This window comes from Megascapheus bottae, chromosome 3 (genome assembly GCF_031878675.1).
Source record: "Megascapheus bottae isolate mThoBot1 chromosome 3, mThoBot2.hap1, whole genome shotgun sequence".
Lineage (NCBI taxonomy): Eukaryota > Metazoa > Chordata > Mammalia > Rodentia > Geomyidae > Megascapheus > Megascapheus bottae.
In genome coordinates, this window is record NC_143511.1 from 22,362,451 (window position 1) to 22,382,687 (window position 20,237).

General features: G+C 36.5%; 1 protein-coding gene across 1 annotated transcript in view; it reads right to left on the minus strand.

The window, feature by feature from the left end:
- Nucleotides 1-1,974: 1,974 nt before the first annotated feature.
- Tmc1 (transmembrane channel like 1) overlaps nucleotides 1,975-20,237 on the minus strand; it is a 152,464-nt gene continuing 134,201 nt past the window's right edge. The window contains exons 16-20 of the mRNA XM_090329065.1: nucleotides 19,271-19,510; nucleotides 15,203-15,328; nucleotides 11,710-11,788; nucleotides 11,563-11,614; nucleotides 1,975-2,368 (exon numbers count right to left, since the gene is read on the minus strand). Coding sequence (XP_090185191.1) covers nucleotides 2,346-2,368; nucleotides 11,563-11,614; nucleotides 11,710-11,788; nucleotides 15,203-15,328; nucleotides 19,271-19,510 — 520 coding nt within the window. The 3' untranslated portion in view covers nucleotides 1,975-2,345. The remainder of the gene's footprint in view (nucleotides 2,369-11,562; nucleotides 11,615-11,709; nucleotides 11,789-15,202; nucleotides 15,329-19,270; nucleotides 19,511-20,237) is intronic.

Below are 20,237 nucleotides of genomic sequence, written 5' to 3' on the forward strand. Positions count from 1 at the left end.
ACAGAAAATAAATCAAGGAACACGTTGTAGTGAGTTTTTAAATTTTCCCAGTGAATGCTAAAGCCCTTCAGAGGGCTTTATATTTGCATACATTTGTCAGATTTCTTAATTCTCAGAAAGATTAAAATGTTTGGTCTAGATTTTACTTTACTCCTTTGCTTTCCAAATTTTCCTCACAAATGTAATTTTTATGCATGTAAAAAAAAGAACAATATATAAATAGCCATAGCAATCCAATCTTCCAAGTGTAAACCTATTCAAAACAGCTTTGACTGCAACAGTCACTATTTAAGACCTTTATCTAGGTAATAATATGGAAATATTTGCAACAACTATCTGCAGACTGAAAAGGTTAAAATTCCTAGAAATCTTTAGCATAAATCAAGACAGCATTTAGTTGTTATAAAAGTTCAATGATATACTTACATAGAGATTGATAGTTGTCATATACTGCTTGAACATTTATAACATTAACTTTGTTCTAAAAAAAACACAGAACTGAGCACTGGTGGCTCACACTTGTAATCCTGCCTACTTAGGAGGCTGATATCCGAGGATCGCCATTTGAAGCCAGCAGCAAAGTCCATGAGATGCCTATCTCCAATTAATCAGAGAACTAAAAGTGGAGCTGTGACTCAAATTGGTAGTGTGATAGCTTGGAGCAGAAGAGCTCAGGGATAGTGGCCAGGCCCTGAGTTCAAGCCCTATAAATAATAATAACAATAATAATAAAGGTAAAACTTCACTTTTAGGAGATGAACATCTTTAAAAATACATGTCTTATGAAATGGATCAGGATGACTTCCTATATTTGACAACATAATAAATAAATTATCTGAACTTCTTACTGTATAATCCAAGTAGAAATAAACATTAGCTTTATTTAGTCATGTGCCTTATAATCTGCAAACAATAAATCGAGCTTTAACAGATAATCAATTCCTTACATCATACTAACATTTGTTACGCAAATAACAGAAGTTCTGTTTCACAAGTTAAATTGATTCAATTTAATCCACAAGCATATCTCCAGCGCCTCCCAGTGCACAGCACTATTCTAGGCATTTACAAAGAGTTAGAAGATAGGATCCCTGCTCATACAGAGCTTACAAACTGAATAGAAAATATGATTCTTACATACGAGAAACACTAAAGGACCATACAAAATCATATGAAAATTAATCAAAAGAAGAAACTGAAGTAAAAGCAAAAGAATTTGGATAACCCCTTGGAGGACATAATATAATTGGAAACAGAAGCAAAACTGGACAAGGTAAGTAAAGAAGGGAAGTCTTAATTGGCAGAAGAATCAGGTGAACATTCTTTTTCACTGTAGAAGTAGAAACTCAAATGGTAATAAAACTAAGAAAGTCAGTTGCAGGAAATGGCAGGCAAATTGGCTAAGCTCTGCAAATTTAGGAGATGCAACTGAGGCCACTCCAGGTACTACAAGGGCATGGAACACGACTGACCAAAATCACCTTAAACGTTAAAAAAAATAGTAATCATGCTTAAACGTATATATCCACTAAAAAAAATCTATCAATTAAAGCCTACTTGACAAAGAAGGCAAGAAAAATTATAGATTATTAGAACTGAAAACCATGGGCTATGTTAACTGAGCAAACTATAAGGTCACTGCCAGTGCTTTATTTATTTATTCTTTTTAAAATCATAAAATTTTTGGACCATTTAAGACCTACATAGCTCCTCAAAGTGAGAGGTTTATTTTTTTTTCAGACTCTGGATTGATCAAAAAATCCTATCCTAAATCGAATAGGATTTTCTTATCTAAATTGTCTATTGCTTTTCATACATAGTTCAGCAATCCATAAGATGACTGTGAGTATCACGATCATGTTAGAGAGATAGGTTAAATAAAAGGAAAAAGCAGTTAGCTTCAAAAAGCAAGCTCAAAAACAATTGCAATAATTACTTCGTTCAGATATTTCTGAAGTTAAAGGTGAGAGGAGGCAAAAATATTCCTTCTCATAAGTCAAGCAAACAATGGCAGAACCAATTTGTAAGTTGAAAAGTTCAACTACCAAACATACTAGCCTACACTATTGGATCACACCTAAACTCAGTTTGCTTGGAGAGTGTTCAGAAACATCCACGGGTGAAGATAGTTGCTCCTAGAACAAATCCTTTAATGAGAAGATGGCAATCCTTGCTGGAGAAAGATGATACCATGTTGGTCCCACGTGGCCTTAATCTGACTAGCGCTAAGCACAGTATGGAGCAGATATAACTCCCCAACACTTGTTCTTCAGGCCTTTACATCTTGCAATAATTTAGACAGGAAAGTAAGAGGGACGTCTGCACTCTCAGGATATCCATGAAGGTTACTGCCCGCCAGCAGCTGCAGCTGTTTAAAATGGGGGGATGTGGGTAGGGAGGAGAAGTAAGAGAATTGAAGAAGCGTCAAAGATTTAAGCTTTCAACGTGTTTAATGGTATTCTGAAATCTATACCATCCAAAGATGCTTCATTCTGCGACAATAATTAGCACTGTATACTACAAATATTTCTATATATCTCATTTTACTAAAGCTCCACAAATTCTGAAGAAACAAGATTGAAGAGTATACCTAGGGGTTAATCTAATTACTATATAGGCGGTGGATCTAGAAATCAATTTCTTCCAGATTTTTAAGTAACCGTCCCTCATTCTCCACACAATGGAGTATATGTTCAGAGTGACAGCACGTCATGGCAAAACGTCAGATAAATAGCATCCTACAGCATGACGCCATTATTTTTCAACAATAAAGATAGCTATGAGCCTTGAGCAGAATTCGAGTTTGAGAAGTTCCACTCACCACTCCAAGCACTAACTTGATAAGTCAGTATTCTACAAAGGCACTGTCAGAATGTGTAAGATTCAGGCTTCTAATCCCTTATCCCGGCAAGATCTGGATAATGTTAATCAGAACATATGAAAGCATGTAGGTCTTTAGCAAATCACTGAGAAATAAGCTCAGAACTGAACATATTATACTTGAATGTAAAATTAGAAAATGTAAAATTTGAATACACTTTTAATACATACTATTACTCCCTTTGTTGTTTGCTTATTTGTTTTGGTTTGTTTTTTGTTTAGGTTTGGGTTTTTTTTTTGTTGCCTTGTTGTTTTGGTTTGGTTTGTTTGTTTCATCAAGACACAGCATCTTTTGCTCACTGGACTTGCTTGCTCAATGGCTGCTCCATCACTTACGCCACATCTCTAGTCCCCCCATCTTGTTCATTTATTTTTGCCAAAGAAATTCATCTTTTTAAAAATTAAATCAGTTTTGGGCCGGGAGTTTGGCCGAGTAGTAGAGTGCTTGCCTAGCATGCTGAAGACCTGGGTTTGATTCCTCAGTACCACATACATAGAAAAAAGCCGGAAGTGGTGCTGAAGCTAAGTGGTAGAGCTGTAGCCTTGAAAAAGTCCAAGGACAGTGCTCAGGCCCTGAGATCAAGCCTAGGATTGCAAATAATAATAATAATAATAATAATAATAATAATAATAATAATAATTAGGTATGAGTCTTTCTGAGCTCCTGCCAAGATACCAGTTCTGGTAGTGTAGGGGAAATTTCTCAACCAAAAATTGATCCTAAGTTTTAGCGACACAGAGATCTCAGTCAGAGAGGAGAAAGGCAGAAAACCATTGCAAGAAGACAGCTGTGGAGCAGCGCCAGCCATGGAGCAGCCGCGGAGACAAAGCTTCTCTTCTGAATTGGAGCAGACAGTGCTTCACAGCGGCGCAGACTCGCAGGCTGCAGACACAGCCACACAGAGCCTGCGCAAGCCCAGAGCCAACACCTGGCCGTGCACGGACCTGCCAGCTTCATGGAAGCAGAAAACCCAGCAATTTGTGAGTACCTCCAAGGGGAAGTTTCCACTTCTGCTCACAGAATGGCATTGGGAGGGAGCCCATCCCCCTCCACAAGCTGAGAGCAGTGCCATCTTGACTGCTGGCAAAGACCTGGCCAAAGCAATTGGAACCTGAGAGGTGATGCTGGCAGCACCATCATTCTAACGGGCAAAGGATTTCCCAGAGATCCCTTAGCCAGAAATCCAGCCCCATCATTGCTGAAGTCCATCCCCTGCGCCAGGCCACATACCTGGTAAACAAAGCCGCCCATGACACTTTCAGCTTCGGGTTTTCCCAATCAAGCAATCAGACCCAAAAAAACCGCAAAGCCAAATCATAAGAGAAAAAGACTTTCTGAAGTGTTTGGATCCCGAATTTAGTGGAGACACAAGTTTCCTATCCTGCCCCCCGCCAAAGAAATTGAAGAATACCATTCTTTTTGTTTGTTTGTTTTTGTTTTTTTGTTTGTTATTTGTTCTTCTTTGTATTTTTTTCTTCTAACCCTTTTAATTTGCACTCTTAGGTGTTCTTATTTTTTCTTTCCCATTTTACCTACAAATTTTTCTTAATGTTATGATTCTATTCTTTTTTTTGTTCCTCTTTCTTTTCCTGCATTCCTTCTGTCACTGCGGTCATTCCTAGAAACATAGTGACAGCTCTGGGTACAGTCTGAATACAAATGATATCTATATTGATACAGTCGCTTGCTTTTTAATCTCCTGGTTCTTAACCCTAGTATTCCTTGGGTAAGAACTCAAAATAGTGAGGAATCTCCCTCCACATTTTTCTTTTTTGTTGTTTTTTCGTTGTTTTGCTTTTTTGTTTTTTGTTTTGTTTTGTTTTTTGTTCTTTCTTGTTGTTCTTGTTTTTATTTTGTTTCTTTTTTCTTTTAAAATTTTTATCATTGAAATCTCCTATATCTACATCCCTCTTTTCTCTATATATTCTCCTTATTACTCTTATTTTCATAAGTTTTATCTAATTTTTTTCTAAATTTTGTACTCAAATATTCTATCTGTCTAGCACCTTAGGTCAGTTATCCTTACACTATACCTTTTCTTCATTACTATAATAATCTTACACTCCTACATTATTCTTTTCTTACCTCCCCTGTTGTTTTTCATACTATTTTTCTATCTCTGGTCCTCTGTTCATCCTTCAATTCTTATAATGCATGGATCTACATTTGATGGTTGTTGAGCAATAGTGAATATCTAGGTGTTCAATAATACTCTAGGTCGAGAGGGACTTAAATACAATAGAGATTGGATTGAGGAGATTATTGTTTTGGTCATAAATTGGTAATCAGTGGTTGTATTAGATTTGTCTGTAAGTGCACAAAAACAAAGAGAGAGTGATAATACCAATCTAAAATTGTGAACATCTATTGTCAGCCAGCTAAAGGGGTCTAGGTTGGTAATATCTGAAAAAATACAATCTTGTTTAGTATTAATCTTGCTCCCATCCTCAAATTGGCAGAACAAGAAACTCAAGAAAAATGTCAGACCAAGGAACAGCATCTCCCACCCAATATAAACAGGCAATGGAGCAGTCAGTGGCAAATCTAGAGGAGAGTCTTCCAAGTGCAATACAAATACAATTGATAAACATCATTAATGAAAAGTGTGAAACTATAAAGAAAGAGATAAGGGAGGAAGCCACAGCTAAATGAGAGGAAACCATAAACAAGGTGATAAGTGAAAAAGGGGAAGCCATAAAGGAGGCCATAATAAAGGTTTTTCAAAGAAAAATGGATGAATTCATAGAATCCACAAAAAAAGGTGGCCGAACTTCAACAAATGTCCAAAGAGAATAAAGCTGCTGAGCTAACCACTCAAATGGAAATCAAGGAGATAAAGAAATCCATACATGATCTAAAACAAGAAATGCAAGGCATCAAAAATGAGCAATTAGAAGCAAGGAAGATAAAGAATAGCTTTGATAGCAGGTTAGATAATGCAAAAGAGAGAATTTCTGGGGTTGAAGATAATTTAGTTGTTATAGAAAAAGAACAGAAAATGAATCAATCCAAATCTAGGAAATATGAGAGAGCACTTCAGGAGGTCCAAGATACAATTAGAAAGCCTAATTTAAGGCTAATTGGTATTGAGGAGGGTCTGGAGAAAGGTCAGTGGTATTGGAAATATACTTCAGGAAATCATCTCAGAGAACTTCCCAAATATACAGAAGGGCAGGCCCATCCAAATACAAGAAGCTTTTAGAACCCCAAACACACCTGACCAGAACATCAAACCACCACATTATAATCCAAATAGGATCAATAGAGACCAAATATAGGATCCTCAAAGCAGCCAGGGAGAGGAGAACAATCACCCACCAAGGCAAACCAATCAGAATAACCCCCGACTTCTCAGCAGAGACCATGCAAGCAAGAAGAGATTGGAAAGATATATGTCATGCTGTTAAGTCAAATAACTACTAACCAAGGATACTGTACCCTGCTAAACTCTCATTCATAACTGAGGGAACAATAAAAACATTCCATTCCAGGGAAAAGCTGCAACATTATGCAGCAATCAAACCAACATTACAGAAAATTCTCAAAGATGTTCTACACATAGAAAACCAACACATGTAATACAGAGAAAGAAATGACACCTAAAAATCATACCAACTAAGTAGCACAAGAACTGTCAAGACACAGGCCCTAATGAATGCTTTTAAAAATGGCAGGAACTAATAAATACTTCTCAATCCTAACTCTCAATATCAATGGACTTAACTCTCCAATTAAGCAGCATAGACTGTCTAGCTGGATCAAAAACCAAGATACATCATTCTGCTGTCTTCAAGAGACACGTCTTGCCCCAAAAAACAAACATTTTTTGAAAGTGAGAGGGTAGAATAAAGTTTACCAAGCTAACGGCCCCCATAAACAGGCTGGAATTGCCATCCTCATATCAGTTAAAATAAACTTCAAACTAAAATGAGTGAGAAAAGACAAAGAAGATTACTACATACTACTAAAGGGATCTTTCCTCCAGGAGGACATAACCATCCTAAATATCTACACACCTAATCCCGGAGCTCCGAACTTAATCAAGCAAACTTTACTTTCACTGAAACCATACACAGATCGAAACACAGTGATTGCTGGTGAGTTTAACACAGCACTCTCACATATGGACAGATCAACAAGGCAAAAAGTCAAGAGAGGAACCTTAGAATTGAACAACTATATAGACCAACTAGATCTAACAGACATCTGCAGATTATTCTACCCAGCAACAACACAATGTACATTTTTTTCAGCAGCACATGGAACATTTTCCAAAATAGACCACATTTTAGGCCATAAAACAAACCTGGGAAGATTCAGAAATACTGAAATTATTCCCTGCACTCTCTCAGACCACAAGGGCATCAAATTGGAACTGAACACCAGTCTGCACCAATGAAAACCCTGTAATTCATGGAGATTGAACAAAACATTGTTGAATCACCAATGGGTCATTGAGGAGATCAGAACAGAAATCCATCAGTTTATGAAATTTAACAAAAAGGAGCACACAAAATACCAGCTCCTTTGGGACACAGCAAAGTACGACTCAAAGGAAAATTTATAGCTCTGAGTGCCTACAATAACAAATTGGAAAAAATCACAAACCAACAATTTAATGTGTCACCTTAAGCGCCTGGAAGAAGAGCAACAAACCAAACTTAATCCCAGTAGAAGGAAGCAAATTATTAAAATCAAAGCAGAATAAATGAATTGGAGTCCAAAAAACTACAGAAAGCATCAACAAAACAAGGAGTTGGTTCTTTGAAAAAATTAACCAAATTGACAAACCCTTAGCAAATCTTACCAAAAAAAGGAGGGAGCATACTGAAATAAACAAAATCACATACAAGAATGGTAATATCACAACAGAAATTACCAAGATCCAGAGAATACTTTTCAAACCTTTATGCCAACAAATTTGAGAATCTAGAAGAAATGGATGAATTTTTAGCCAATGTTAACATACCCACACTGAACCAAGAAGACCTAATCCAACTAAACAGGCCTATTTCAAGCACTGAAATAGAAAGGGCAATAAGAGATCTTCCACCTAAGAAAAGCCCAGGGCCAGATGGATTCACAGCTGAATTCTATAAGGTCTTCAAAGCAGAGCTCACACCAATACTCCTCAAGCTCCTCAATGAAATTGAAAATGAAGGCTGTTTGCCACACTCGTTCTACTAAGCCAGTATTACCCTCATCCCCAAACCAGACAGAGATTCATCAAGGAAAGGGAACTGTAGACCCATTTCTTTGATGAATATTGATGCAAAACTTCTCAACAAAAAATAATGGTGAACCATTTACAACAACTCATAAAAAAAATTATACACTATGATCAAACAGGATTCATCACAGGGAGGCAAAGCTGGTTCAAAATATGCAAATCAATTAATATAATTCAACACATCAATAGGAACAAGGACAAAAATCACATGATTGTCTCAAGAGATGCAGAAAAGGAGTTTGACAAGACTCAACACCCGTTTATGTTAAAAGCTCTGGAGAAACTAGGAATCCATGGAACATTCCTCAGTAGAATAAAGGCTGTATATGACAAAACCAGAGCTAGTATTATACTTAATGGTGAAAAGCTAAAGCCATTCCCTCTAAAATCAGGAACGAGACAAGCATGCCCACTCTCTCCACTCCTCTTGAACATAATATTAGAATTTCTAGCCAGAGCAATAAGGAAAGAAACAAGCATAAAGGGGATCCAAATAGGGAAAGAGGCAGTGAAACTCTCCCTCTTTGCAGATGACATGATTCCTACAACTCCATTGCCAAGCCCCTTGAGCTAATTGAAAACTTTGGCAAGATGGCGGGGTATAAAATTAACCCTCAAAAATCAACTGCCTTCCTCTATGCCAACGATGAGAGGAATGAGGCAACAATCAGGAAAGCAACTCCTTTTGCAGTAGCCTCAAAGAAAATAAAGTACCTAGGAATTATCTTAACTAAGAATGCAAAGGACCTTTTTGATGAAAAGTTTAAAATCCTGAAAAAGGAAATTAAAGCAGAACTGAGGAAATGGAAAAACTTCCCATGCTCCTGGATTGTAAGAATTACAATCATGAAAATGACAATCTTGCCAAGGGCTATCTAGAAATTCAACGCAATACCCATCAATATCCAATGTCATTCTTTAAAGAAATAGAAGAGGCAATCCAAAATTTCATATGGAATAATAAAAGACCCCGAATAGCCAAAGCACTTCTTAGCAGAAAGAACAGCACAGAAGGAATTTCAATACCAAACTTTAGACTCTATTCCAGAGTTATAATAATCAAAACAGCTTGGTACTGGCACAAGAACAGGCCTGAACACCAATGGAATAAAACTGAAGACCCAGATATTAAACCACAGACCTATGGCCACCTAATCTTTGACAAGGGAACAAAAAAAAATAGAATGGGAGAAAGACAGCCTCTTCAACAAGTCGTGCTGGCAGAACAGGTTAAGTACCTGCAGAAAACTAAATTTGGATCCTTCTTTGTCACCCTGCACTAGAATTAACTCCAAATGAATCAAAGACCTCTAGGTAAAAGCCAACACACTGAAAACTTTACAGTAAGAAATAGGAGGCACACTAGGCCTCCTTGGCACAGGTCGAAACTTTCTCAATAAGGACCAAGAATCACATCAAATCAGAGAAAAGCTGGATAAGTGGGACTGCATTAAGCTACAGAGCAACTGTATGGCAAAGGACATAGCTAGTAAATTAATTAGGAAGCCTACAGAATGGGACAAAGGCCTCATATCTAAAATATATCAACAGCTCAAAAAATTGAATCAATCCAAAAATAATCTCCAAAGAAACAACCATCCCATTAAAAGATGGGCCAAAGACTTAAAGAGAGTCTTCTCTGAAGAAGAAACAAAAATGGCCTATAGACACATGAAGAAATGCTCAACATCTCTGGTCATAAAGAAATGCAAATCAAAACAACTCTAATATTCCACCTCACTCCAGTTAACATGGCCAGGATCAAGAAAACTAATAACAACTGATGCTGGAGGGGATGTGGCCAGGAGGGATCACTTCTACACTGTTGGTGGGAGTGCAAACTCTTTCAACCACTATGAAAAGCAGTATGGCAGTATGGCAGTTCCTCAAAAGACTATGACCCAGCAATTCCACTACTTGGCATTTACCCAATCATCCAGAAACAAGGGCATACTAAATCCAGTAGTACAGTGTTGTTCATTGCAGCACTATTTCCCATAGCAAAGATATGGAACCAAGCCAGATGTCCCTCAGTTGACGAGTGGATCAACAAGATGTGGTATTTAATCACAGTGGAATTCTATGCTGCTGTCAGAAAGAACATTGCCCCATTTGTAAGAAAATTCAAAGACTTAGAAAAAATCCTATTAAGTGAAGTAAGCCAGACTCAAAGCAACATAGGCTCAATGGTTTCCTCTCATTTGTCATAATCAGTAGAAACCTTTGGCTCTCCTAGCAGAGATTTACAATAGAACACAATCTAGATACATTAGGCCAAATATTATGACACTGAATGTAAGGACCTCCAGGATAAGGAAACAAAAGGCATATAATGAGTGACTGTTGTCCTTAATGTACTATGTTATTGTTCATCTCTTCTGCCATCCCTTGGTTATCTCATATTATTACAATTTTTCACCTTGTTATCTGATATATATGTGCTTAATTGGTTATTTGAAATTGGATAGGGAAGGGGGGAAATCAAGATAAGTGGGAGGAGGGGGGGAGGGAAATGGGGACCATGTCATGAGAAAGGGTATCAATATTTGTGAAGTTATGCACCTTCTATCTCCTGAATATAATGTAACCCTTCTATTAATCACAATAAAAATTTGTTAAAAATAATTAATCTAATTTAATTAAAATAATTTCAATTTAAAAAAATTACATGGGAGAAAAATTTTACTAATGTAAAAAGGTTTAAGATTAGGTATGAGGTATAAGCTCTTTGTTATGGAGAGGACAGGGAACATTAACAAGTTTTGCAAATAGACATCTACTTAATTGGAATATAGCCAATCTCCCAATAACTGCAGGATACTTGTTCCAGGTTTCCTTTCCCCATCCAGTGATAGACAAACCTCAGATGTAATATGATAACATTTAGGCAATGATGCAAATATTTTCAAAAGGCAATTCATTGGATCAACTGATGCAAACACTTCCGTTGTGTGCTAACATTAAAAATTACAGAAGCTGAATAAAGAAATATGAATGATTTAGAAATGCTTTCTACAATCGATTACGATGAGTCAGAGGATCTTTTGGAGACATTCCCACAATTTCTCCCCAAATAGTCCAAATGGGCACTAATTTTATTTGTTGTTTGTATAAACTAGAGGAAAGTTTTCACCATTTTTGAGTCAGTTTTTAAGATCAGTTTTTCTTAAGCACCATTAAATTTGCCTTTTTCAATTTTCACTTCCCTACATCTCTTCTTTTCTCCCTCTCTCCCTCTCCTCCTATCCTCTCTCTCCTACCATGTTAAGTAAATCAACTCCATGAATGTGATGCTGTATGATGGGTACAGACATAGACAGTGAGGATTCTGAAATGACTGACTAATATTGAAATGCCCCTTGCTGTCAAATGCCTCATGTGAGGAATAAAACAAAAAAAAGCATAAATGGTTAGTAGGAAAATAAGAATTGACAACACAATCATCTCCAACCTGCTCGGGCAGCTGCCATCTTTGCATTTCGCATCTTGTTCTCCAAAGCTTGCTATCGGGTAAGAAAGAAGAAAAACAGATTCATCTTTCTGGTGTTTTCAACTGTCCAACAGCAATAGAGAAAGTCATTTTTACACCACATCTTACCATTTTCATCTTCTTTTTCAGCTCCAGATTTGCTGCCTTCTGGCCCTTGGCAGTAGCATTGAGATAATAGATGGTCAAGCTAATGAAAAACAAAATAGAAATAATGGTGCACACAAGGCCCTTCTTAAATTTCCACTTAAATCAGCCATTACCATGGAAATGGACACTAAAGTATTTCCTATTCTAAATCCAAGTTCGTGGGTTAAAAACTGAAGTCTAAGGAGCTACAGAGGTGCATGCAGAATTACAAAGGGTCAGCATGCAGGTTTAGACCTGATCCACAGATTCCTAATTCCACTGCTTCTCTGTCCATTCTTCCATCCTGCCCTATACTATCAGCTTTTCCTTGGCAGTATATTTACATTAGTTTGAATCATAATGAAAAGCAACATTTTAAATTGATGCAGTGATATCCAAGTAAAAGGAAAGCCTACTGAAGCTTAGAAAAAAAATGTTGAATCAAAATGGGGATGATTTTCTGTCTGAAATTCCCTTCTTTAGTCTTTTTTTATTGTCAGGGTGATGTATAGAGGGGATACAGTTACATTCATCAGGGAGAGGGTACATTACTTAGTCTTGATAATTAAAAATGCAATCTTCAAACACCAAGACTTGTGTTTTTTTTAATCTATCTACTATATTATTTTCCTCTCACTTTCACTCCCCCAAATATGTTTTCTGGGATTTGTTGATAATATTTGCATTTTTGGAAAAAGCAATTTCCAGCCCAGCAAGTCTGCAAAATTAAATATGTTCATTTTCCCTTAAGCCAAAATGAATAAAGGGAAAACTGCAGTTCAGTTTTAAAAAGGTAACTGACATTGCTCTTTGTTACAAATAACTGTGAACACATTTCTTCTACTTGTTAACATGCTAGATAATATCCTTATGAGCCATTTAACAGTAGCTATAAATTTGCTGATATGGTCTAACTGGATTTGTTCATCTCTCACACAACTAACTAGAATTAGCTTGAAATTGCATATATGAAAACATGTAGTGTAATGTCTGCCATGAATAAGTGCTCAATAAATGTGTGTGTGTGTGTGACAGAGAGAGAGACAGAGAGAGAGAGAGAGAGAGAGAGAGAGAGAGAGAGAGAGAGAGAGAGAGAGAGAGAGAGAGAGAGAGAGAGAGAGAGAGAACCATTCTAAATATCCAGGAGCTATAAACCTCCCCCACCTCTTGAATTTTCTGTCTATCCCTAACCTTTTTCTCTGCCTTATAATGCATCTTAAACAAACATTCCTCACAAACTACTTCTTTTTCTCCAAAGAATGACTGTCCTCAGACACCTGATCTGGTATCTGAAAACCATCCAAACAGGATTAATATAACCCATTGAGAAAACTCAACCCATATATGCAATTCTCTAATTAAAGGTGATGGAAATCTGAGGCAACTGTAGGAGATCTCTGGATTTGAATAAAATCAAGTTAGTAACAAACTGAATTCTAAATTAGAAGCTCAAACCTAAAAAAAATAAGAATCAGCCTTTATAGATGGTGCTTTAACCCATGCATGCTGCCAGCTTTCCTCTTGGCTGTCTCTCTTAAGGACTAGTAAACTGTGTCATTTATACCAAATGTAGACCTAAGACCATTACCTCTTTATGTCCTATTTTCTTTCTTTCTTTTTTTTTTACCTCCCCTCCCACTTTTTTGTTTATCTTTTTCTTTCTCTCTCTTGTTTGTTACAGTGCTCACCCAGGATCTTACACAGACTGTTTTTTATGTCCCATGAACTAAGAATAATTTTACTTACTTAAATCCTTTTATATAATACCCTCATTTTTACCTGTTAGTCTAAAATATATACAATTTGACCCTTTAAGAAATACAGTCCTTGGGTCTAAACTATCACTGATAACTGGCTCTAAATCTAACTGGAGATGCAAATTAATGAAGAAATAAAACACAAGGATGAAAAGAGATTCATCTCAATTTCACTTATTAGTCACTTAACTTGCGGCAAATTTTCCATGTGCTATTTATAATCTGATTAACAGAGTCAATTTCTTCTGGTTTTTTACAAAAATTAAATAAATCAGCCATGTACAGTAAATACCTAGAAAGAGCAGTCTCTCTTTTTCTTCAATTCTGTGGCTTGAACTCATGGCCTAGGTGTTCTTTTTGCTCAACACTGGTGCTCTACCACTTTGAGCAACAGTCCCACTTCTGACTTTCTGGCTGCTAATTGGAGATGAGTCTTAGGGACTTTCCAGCCTGGGCCAGTATTCAACAGTGATCGTCAGATCTCAGCCTCCTGAGTAGTTAGGATTACAGGTATGAGCTACTGATGCTGGAGAAAGGGTCTATGTTTAGCCTCACATACTATATTATCAGCTTTATCACTTACAAAAAACAACTTCATTCTGTATGTCAGTTGTTACCTTATAAAACTGAATAAAATGATCCCTCTCCTCATCATTTTAAGAGGCTGTCGATATTGGTGCTAACAGGATCAGAATCCTAGGCCCTTTACTTCACATTACTGTGTCTCCTTCCTCACATATCTTACCTTTTCCTAAACAAGACCAGCTGTGTACACTAACTTTGTTCCTCACATGTCCTGTCCTGGAAGTGGCTTAAGAATCATCCTCTTGCATGGAAAGTAAGAGCAATATTAGACTTGTATTTTAGATGGAAGGATGAGAGAGGACATTGAAAGAAATAGGCTTTTCTATAAGTTTAGCCATTGTGACCAAGAGTTAAATGAAATTTGTTATGGGAACCAAAGTATGCTAAGTTCCTTTGGAAATCACTTCTAACTTTGAATATCTAGACAAATGACTCAGTGTAAGACACTGTAGTTCTATGATTTTATTATTGTGGTCACAGAGCTATTGACAGGTCTCTAAGAACAACAGTGGAACTATTTTTAAGAACCTTTAAGCCTTTAGTCCTAAAATATATCCCTCAGGGCCCCTAAGGGGACTATTAACTTAGAGATTCATTATATCTGTATATTCACAGCCATCTGCTTTATGGAACAAGAGGTGGGAGACATACTGTCAGGGGAAGTTCGATGTGCTGATTAGATTTAGCATTTAGCATTTATGTTTCCCTTGCTTTAGCTGTTTACAGATAATTATTTTGGTTACTTGGGAACAAATCTTATAATCCTGGGAAAGCAAAGACAGATGCAGATGGCTGGGAATTAGATCCAATAGGATCAGTACACAGCTCATGGATTTTATCTCTTACCGCCATGTAATCAGTGCTGAATTTGGTTATCTTACACTGCACCCCTGACAGGGAGATGAGACAGACAGACAGACAGACACACAGAGACCCAAACTGACAGAGTGACAGAGGCAGGGTTACAAAGGGACAGAGAGTCAGAGATAGTGAAAGAGAGAAGAGACAGTGAGGAGGAAAGTTATAGTAGGAGAGAGGGAAAAAATAAGAGACAAAGATTAAAAGGTTGAGGGGTAAATGGATGCCAGAAGCAAAATGCAAAAAGTCTTTCTGTGAAAAGAGGAAATACGTACACCATCACGAGAATAATAGCAATCACCAGTCCAGGGTTAGAAAGCTGTCTCAAAATTTTTGCCATCCAGCTTGGGAAATCATTCTCCAGAGTCTCACCAATGACCTCAAACATTCTGTTTTTGCCACTATAAGAAAAAAAAAAAACATTGACAAAAAAGACACTGTGTGTGTGTGTGTGTGTGTGTGTGTGTGTGTGTGTGTGTGTGTGTATTAAAAACAAATGGGAAAGTCATGGCTATAGCAAAGGAATTGGAAATACATGTCAAAAACTGCTTCTGAACCCTTGGGTTGAGAATCTGTTTTGCTACATCTGCTCATATTTAAGCTTAATCCCCTCAACATAAGAACAGGATTTGAGGAATGTTTTTCCATCGTACAACATGGTCAGAGTTGCTAAAGAAATTAACCACAGATTAGATATTTCAATATTAGCTCTCTAAGGGTTTGAATCGAGATAAGTTTCACACCGAGGCTGGGGCTGCCTCTCAGCTAGCTATTCTTGTTTGACGTGAACACAGAGTACTCAATTTTTAATTGGTTTTGGAAATGAGCACAAGAAATAGCCTGGTGGAATAAAACCTACAAATAAAATCAACTGTTTGTTTCCATATAATAGTTTCCATCAGGTTTTCCACCAGACCTCCCTCACCAAGGATTCTGTTTTCTGAATAAGCAGCCCTTGACTTTCAGTGCTTCTTATGCTGGATGGCCTCTGGTGAAAACTAACAAAGACATATTAAGTATATAGGAGAATAAACTCTGTTAAGCGATTAAAACAAAAGCAGGATGTTTAACTTAATATAAAGTAGTACTATAACAGAACATTCATTAGAAGTAACTTTTCTGTATATGTGCATTATTCCTTCTATAAAATGTTGTGATTTTTCAGAAGTGATTTGGGTTGTATTTCAAGCAATCCTATGTCTGGTCAGATTAAAAGTTTAACACAATATAATACTTAGTTTTCCTTTGTTTTTTAATGTTTAAACATTTTCAGTTACAACATGAACATAATCCCCAGATCAGAGAATTTTTTTTCTTTTCTATTAATGAAACTAATATTTTTTGACAACAATAACTGTAAGTAGTTTGTCATACATCATTGGGCTTGGGATTAGCTTCACTGTATTTGCTTTGCTACATCAATTACAAATCTGGAAACAAACAAACAAATATTGTAGTAGCATTGTCACCATATAATGTTAACTGTTAATGCTCTTTGTAAACCGATTCCTAGTGTATGATCTCAGTTATTTATAAAAGATCTACATAAAAGAAAAACATTCATCTAAGTACCAAAATACTGAGTTGTAATTTCATGTTTATGATCTTATGGATAGTATTACTTTTAATATTAAAATGGTTCTGCAATTTCCATACTGTTTGAGATATATAATTTTGGCAACAAGGTGAAAATGTAAGAACTAAAATGTCACAATGTATACCAAAACCAAAGGAATGCCCACTCACTGGTAGTTAACACCTGTAATCCTACTACACAGAGACTGAAATCTAAAGATCACAGTTCAAAGCCAGTCCAGGCCAGAAAACCCATGAAATTGATATTTCTAATCAACCACTAAAAAGCTAGAGCTGTGGATCAGCTGATAAGAGTGTCTACCTGACAGTGCTCAGGACCTGAGTTTAAGCTCCAATACCATCATATGTCCATTGCACACAAGTGTGATTACACACAGATACACACACACACACACACATATCAAACTTTGGGAAACCATAAACTGTTCTAAATTATGGACAAACAGTGAAGAGGATATCAAGTGTCAGGGAACAAGGACAGAAAAATTAAAATTGTCTTAACCAGGAGATCAAAGAAATAATTAAGTTGTACAACTACTTGAGGTAAACTCATTTAATAGGCAATGGAATACTTCTCTCAAAAATTCACCCGAATATACTACATCTCATCACTCTGTTTTGTTGTATGGATAAAGGGACCCTGCCCACTGCATTTGAAAACACCTGCAACTTGAGAGAAACAGGTCATCACCGAAGTGTCCTCCAACACAAATCTGAAGATAAAATTCAAACTTCAAATTCATCTTTCTCAAATCTATCTTCACCAGTTTCTCCCCAACCCATAAGAGATCAGACAACATTCACTAGGCTCTCAAGACCAACTACCCCAAGGTGAGAGTTGGCCGAGGCAGTTTTCAAGAATAGCATGCTTCTTCTCATTTCTAGAGCATAAGACTTTTTGAACCCTTGGCAAAGACAAGGAAGCAGGAAGCACTGCCCTGATTCAAGAATGTGTCAAGGAAATAACCACTAGAATAGACATACCTCTTCCTAGAGCTTCTCCCCTCCCCCCATTTAAATTTCCTTAATTTCAAATCACTGATAGTACATACTGAGACTATCTAAATTTAGTGTAAGTCAGATACCATGCTTTAATTGCAAACTAATCTGTCTTTGAGTAAAAATAAAAGCAACTCACTACATGACATAAAGAAAGAACTAATTATATATAAGAATTAATTATATATACAAAAGAATTGAGAAATATAGAGGAAGGGGTAAGTTGAAGGGGAACTGAAGATGTTGAAGTGATGACACAAATCAAGATGCATTGTTCAAATAAATTTCTTTGTTAAATTGCAAAGAAAAATGAATATATAACCTAGAATTAAGATAAGGAAGGGAAGAGGTGGGTTGGCAGATGTGGGTGAGAATGGATCAAGATGGGTTGGATTCATAAACTGCTTTGAAAGGCAACTTCTTCGTACAACCCCTTAAAGACAGTAAAAATAAAATAAATTGCCTGGATTAAAATTTTTAAAAATAAACAACTAAACTTTGTGCAGTCATTATACCTATCTAACTCAGTGGGATTTAAAATGTAAATACACTTACACAACCACTCACCTCTGTATTTTCATGATGAGGATTGTCTTAAACACCTTAAGGGTCTTTGCTAGACTTTTCTGAAAAGGCTCAACTATCAATTAAAAACCTCTGAAAGTACCGGAAAACTAATACTTTGTAAAAGAACATATCACTTGATCAAAGTATCTCCTTTAAGACTGTAATTTCAACTTTAGTCTCCAGATGGCACTCTCTGCATTTTTTTATTTCAGTCCTCTCCTTCCCCCACCCCCACCCGCCTTGAGTCTGACAGACTCCAGTTAGTTTTGATCTAACTTCTGACTTTACGTTTTCTTTCTTTCTTTTTTTTTAACCAGGGAAGCAATAACTTAAGCTATTATTAGAGCGCAAGACACCTTTGATATTGAGTATATCAATGAAGCTTTGACATTAATTAAACAACTGGGATCTGACAACATGAGGGATAAATACAGTGTGGCCCTAGCATCATGCTTATCATTCACATGGACCTCACACTCAGCGCTCCCTCCAAATATATGAATGCTGGCTGGTAATTCCACTTGCATTCTCAGGTGGATGTGCAGTAGATCCATTTCTATGGTTCTATAGCAAAAGCAGTCCTATTCTACAGATACCAGGGACTCTTCTTGGGGAGAAAAACTGAGGAACAAACTAAATGTTTATGAACATAAGCATTTGGGTTCACAAATAGTATGATCTTCTTTACACTTAGTAGAAGTCAATACCGTTTCTACTTCCTTTGTTTGAGTCATCTTTCTGTTTTCAAGATGATGCCCCCCTATTCAGATGCAGTAATAATAGCTGGCCACCTGTGGATATGATAAGTATCAGAAACTTTGCACATCTCCATCATATGATCAAGCCTCACTCATAGCTAGTGATCTCTTACTGTGGAAGCAGCTCAGATTCATCTACTGTTTCACTCAGGCAGGGCCTAAAACAACATCAATTATTTTCGCATTTACAACACATGAGGAAATAGATGGAAAGAAACTCCCTAAGACTCTTCATGTTGACTCTCCTTATATAATACTAAATACTCAATCTCATTTCTACCAATCAAAAATGCCATTGTTGAAAAGAAAGCATAAAAGAGAAAATAGTTCATCTGCTATGTGACCATCTCTATGTCTACCCCTAAATGAGCATTATGCCTCTGTTTAATAATAATAGTAATAGCAATAATAATAATAAGAGACCTGAAAGGACCACAATCAAAGGATGGTGGGAGAGACACGATCATATAGAGGACAGGCATGGTGGACAAGAAGAGGATGAGGAGCAACATGCCCAGGTAGAAATTGTTTGATCTGGAAGCTTTGAAGACCCTGGCTTCAGGAACATTGCAGCACATCACAGCCCAACACTGGAAGTACATGGATGTGTGGAGTCTGAGGATATTGATGCCTGGGAGGCTCGGAGCAAAGAAGGAGCCCATCCTAGAAAGAAAACAAGAGATTTGCTTAGTGTTCAGTCTTAACTCTGTATCAAAGTCACAAAGCATCTGTTTATTTTATGCGATGCTGCCTTACAAAGGGAGAAACTGTATTTCCATACTCAACCACACAAACTCTTACTGACAAAAGAAACTAACCAATTTCCATCTTCTACACGTATTCCCACTTTACTAGAGCGATTGTAAGCATGATTCTTTTATGTTATGCACTGAAATGATTCAAAATATCATTAGCGAATATAAGAATATATAAGTAAACAGTATCTTACAATTATTTCCATTTCTTCATTTTTTTTCCTAAAATAAACTTAATTTCTCCTAATACTCATGTCATAAACAAAAATTGACCCTTAATGTCATTCGTTCTTTTTGAATGAACTGTACATTTAGATCAATTGTTTTTGTCATGGGTAAGTAATTTTTGTTTATTGAATGAGAAAAATTTTAAATGCATTTTTTAATTTTTCTGATACTAATCTTTTTCTCATTGAGTCAATGATAGCATTTTAGAGTTGCATGGAAAGATACATTTGTATGGAGATACATATCATAAATACACTAAATGATATTTTATTCATAATTCATAGCTATCTTTGTATGTCTGCAAGATCAAAATTCCATGCATCTATTTGCATTTAGATTATCCTCCTACTTTCTTGTTTGACTTGTCCTGGAAATCCACTACTTTGTGCATGTAATTCTTTTTTTCT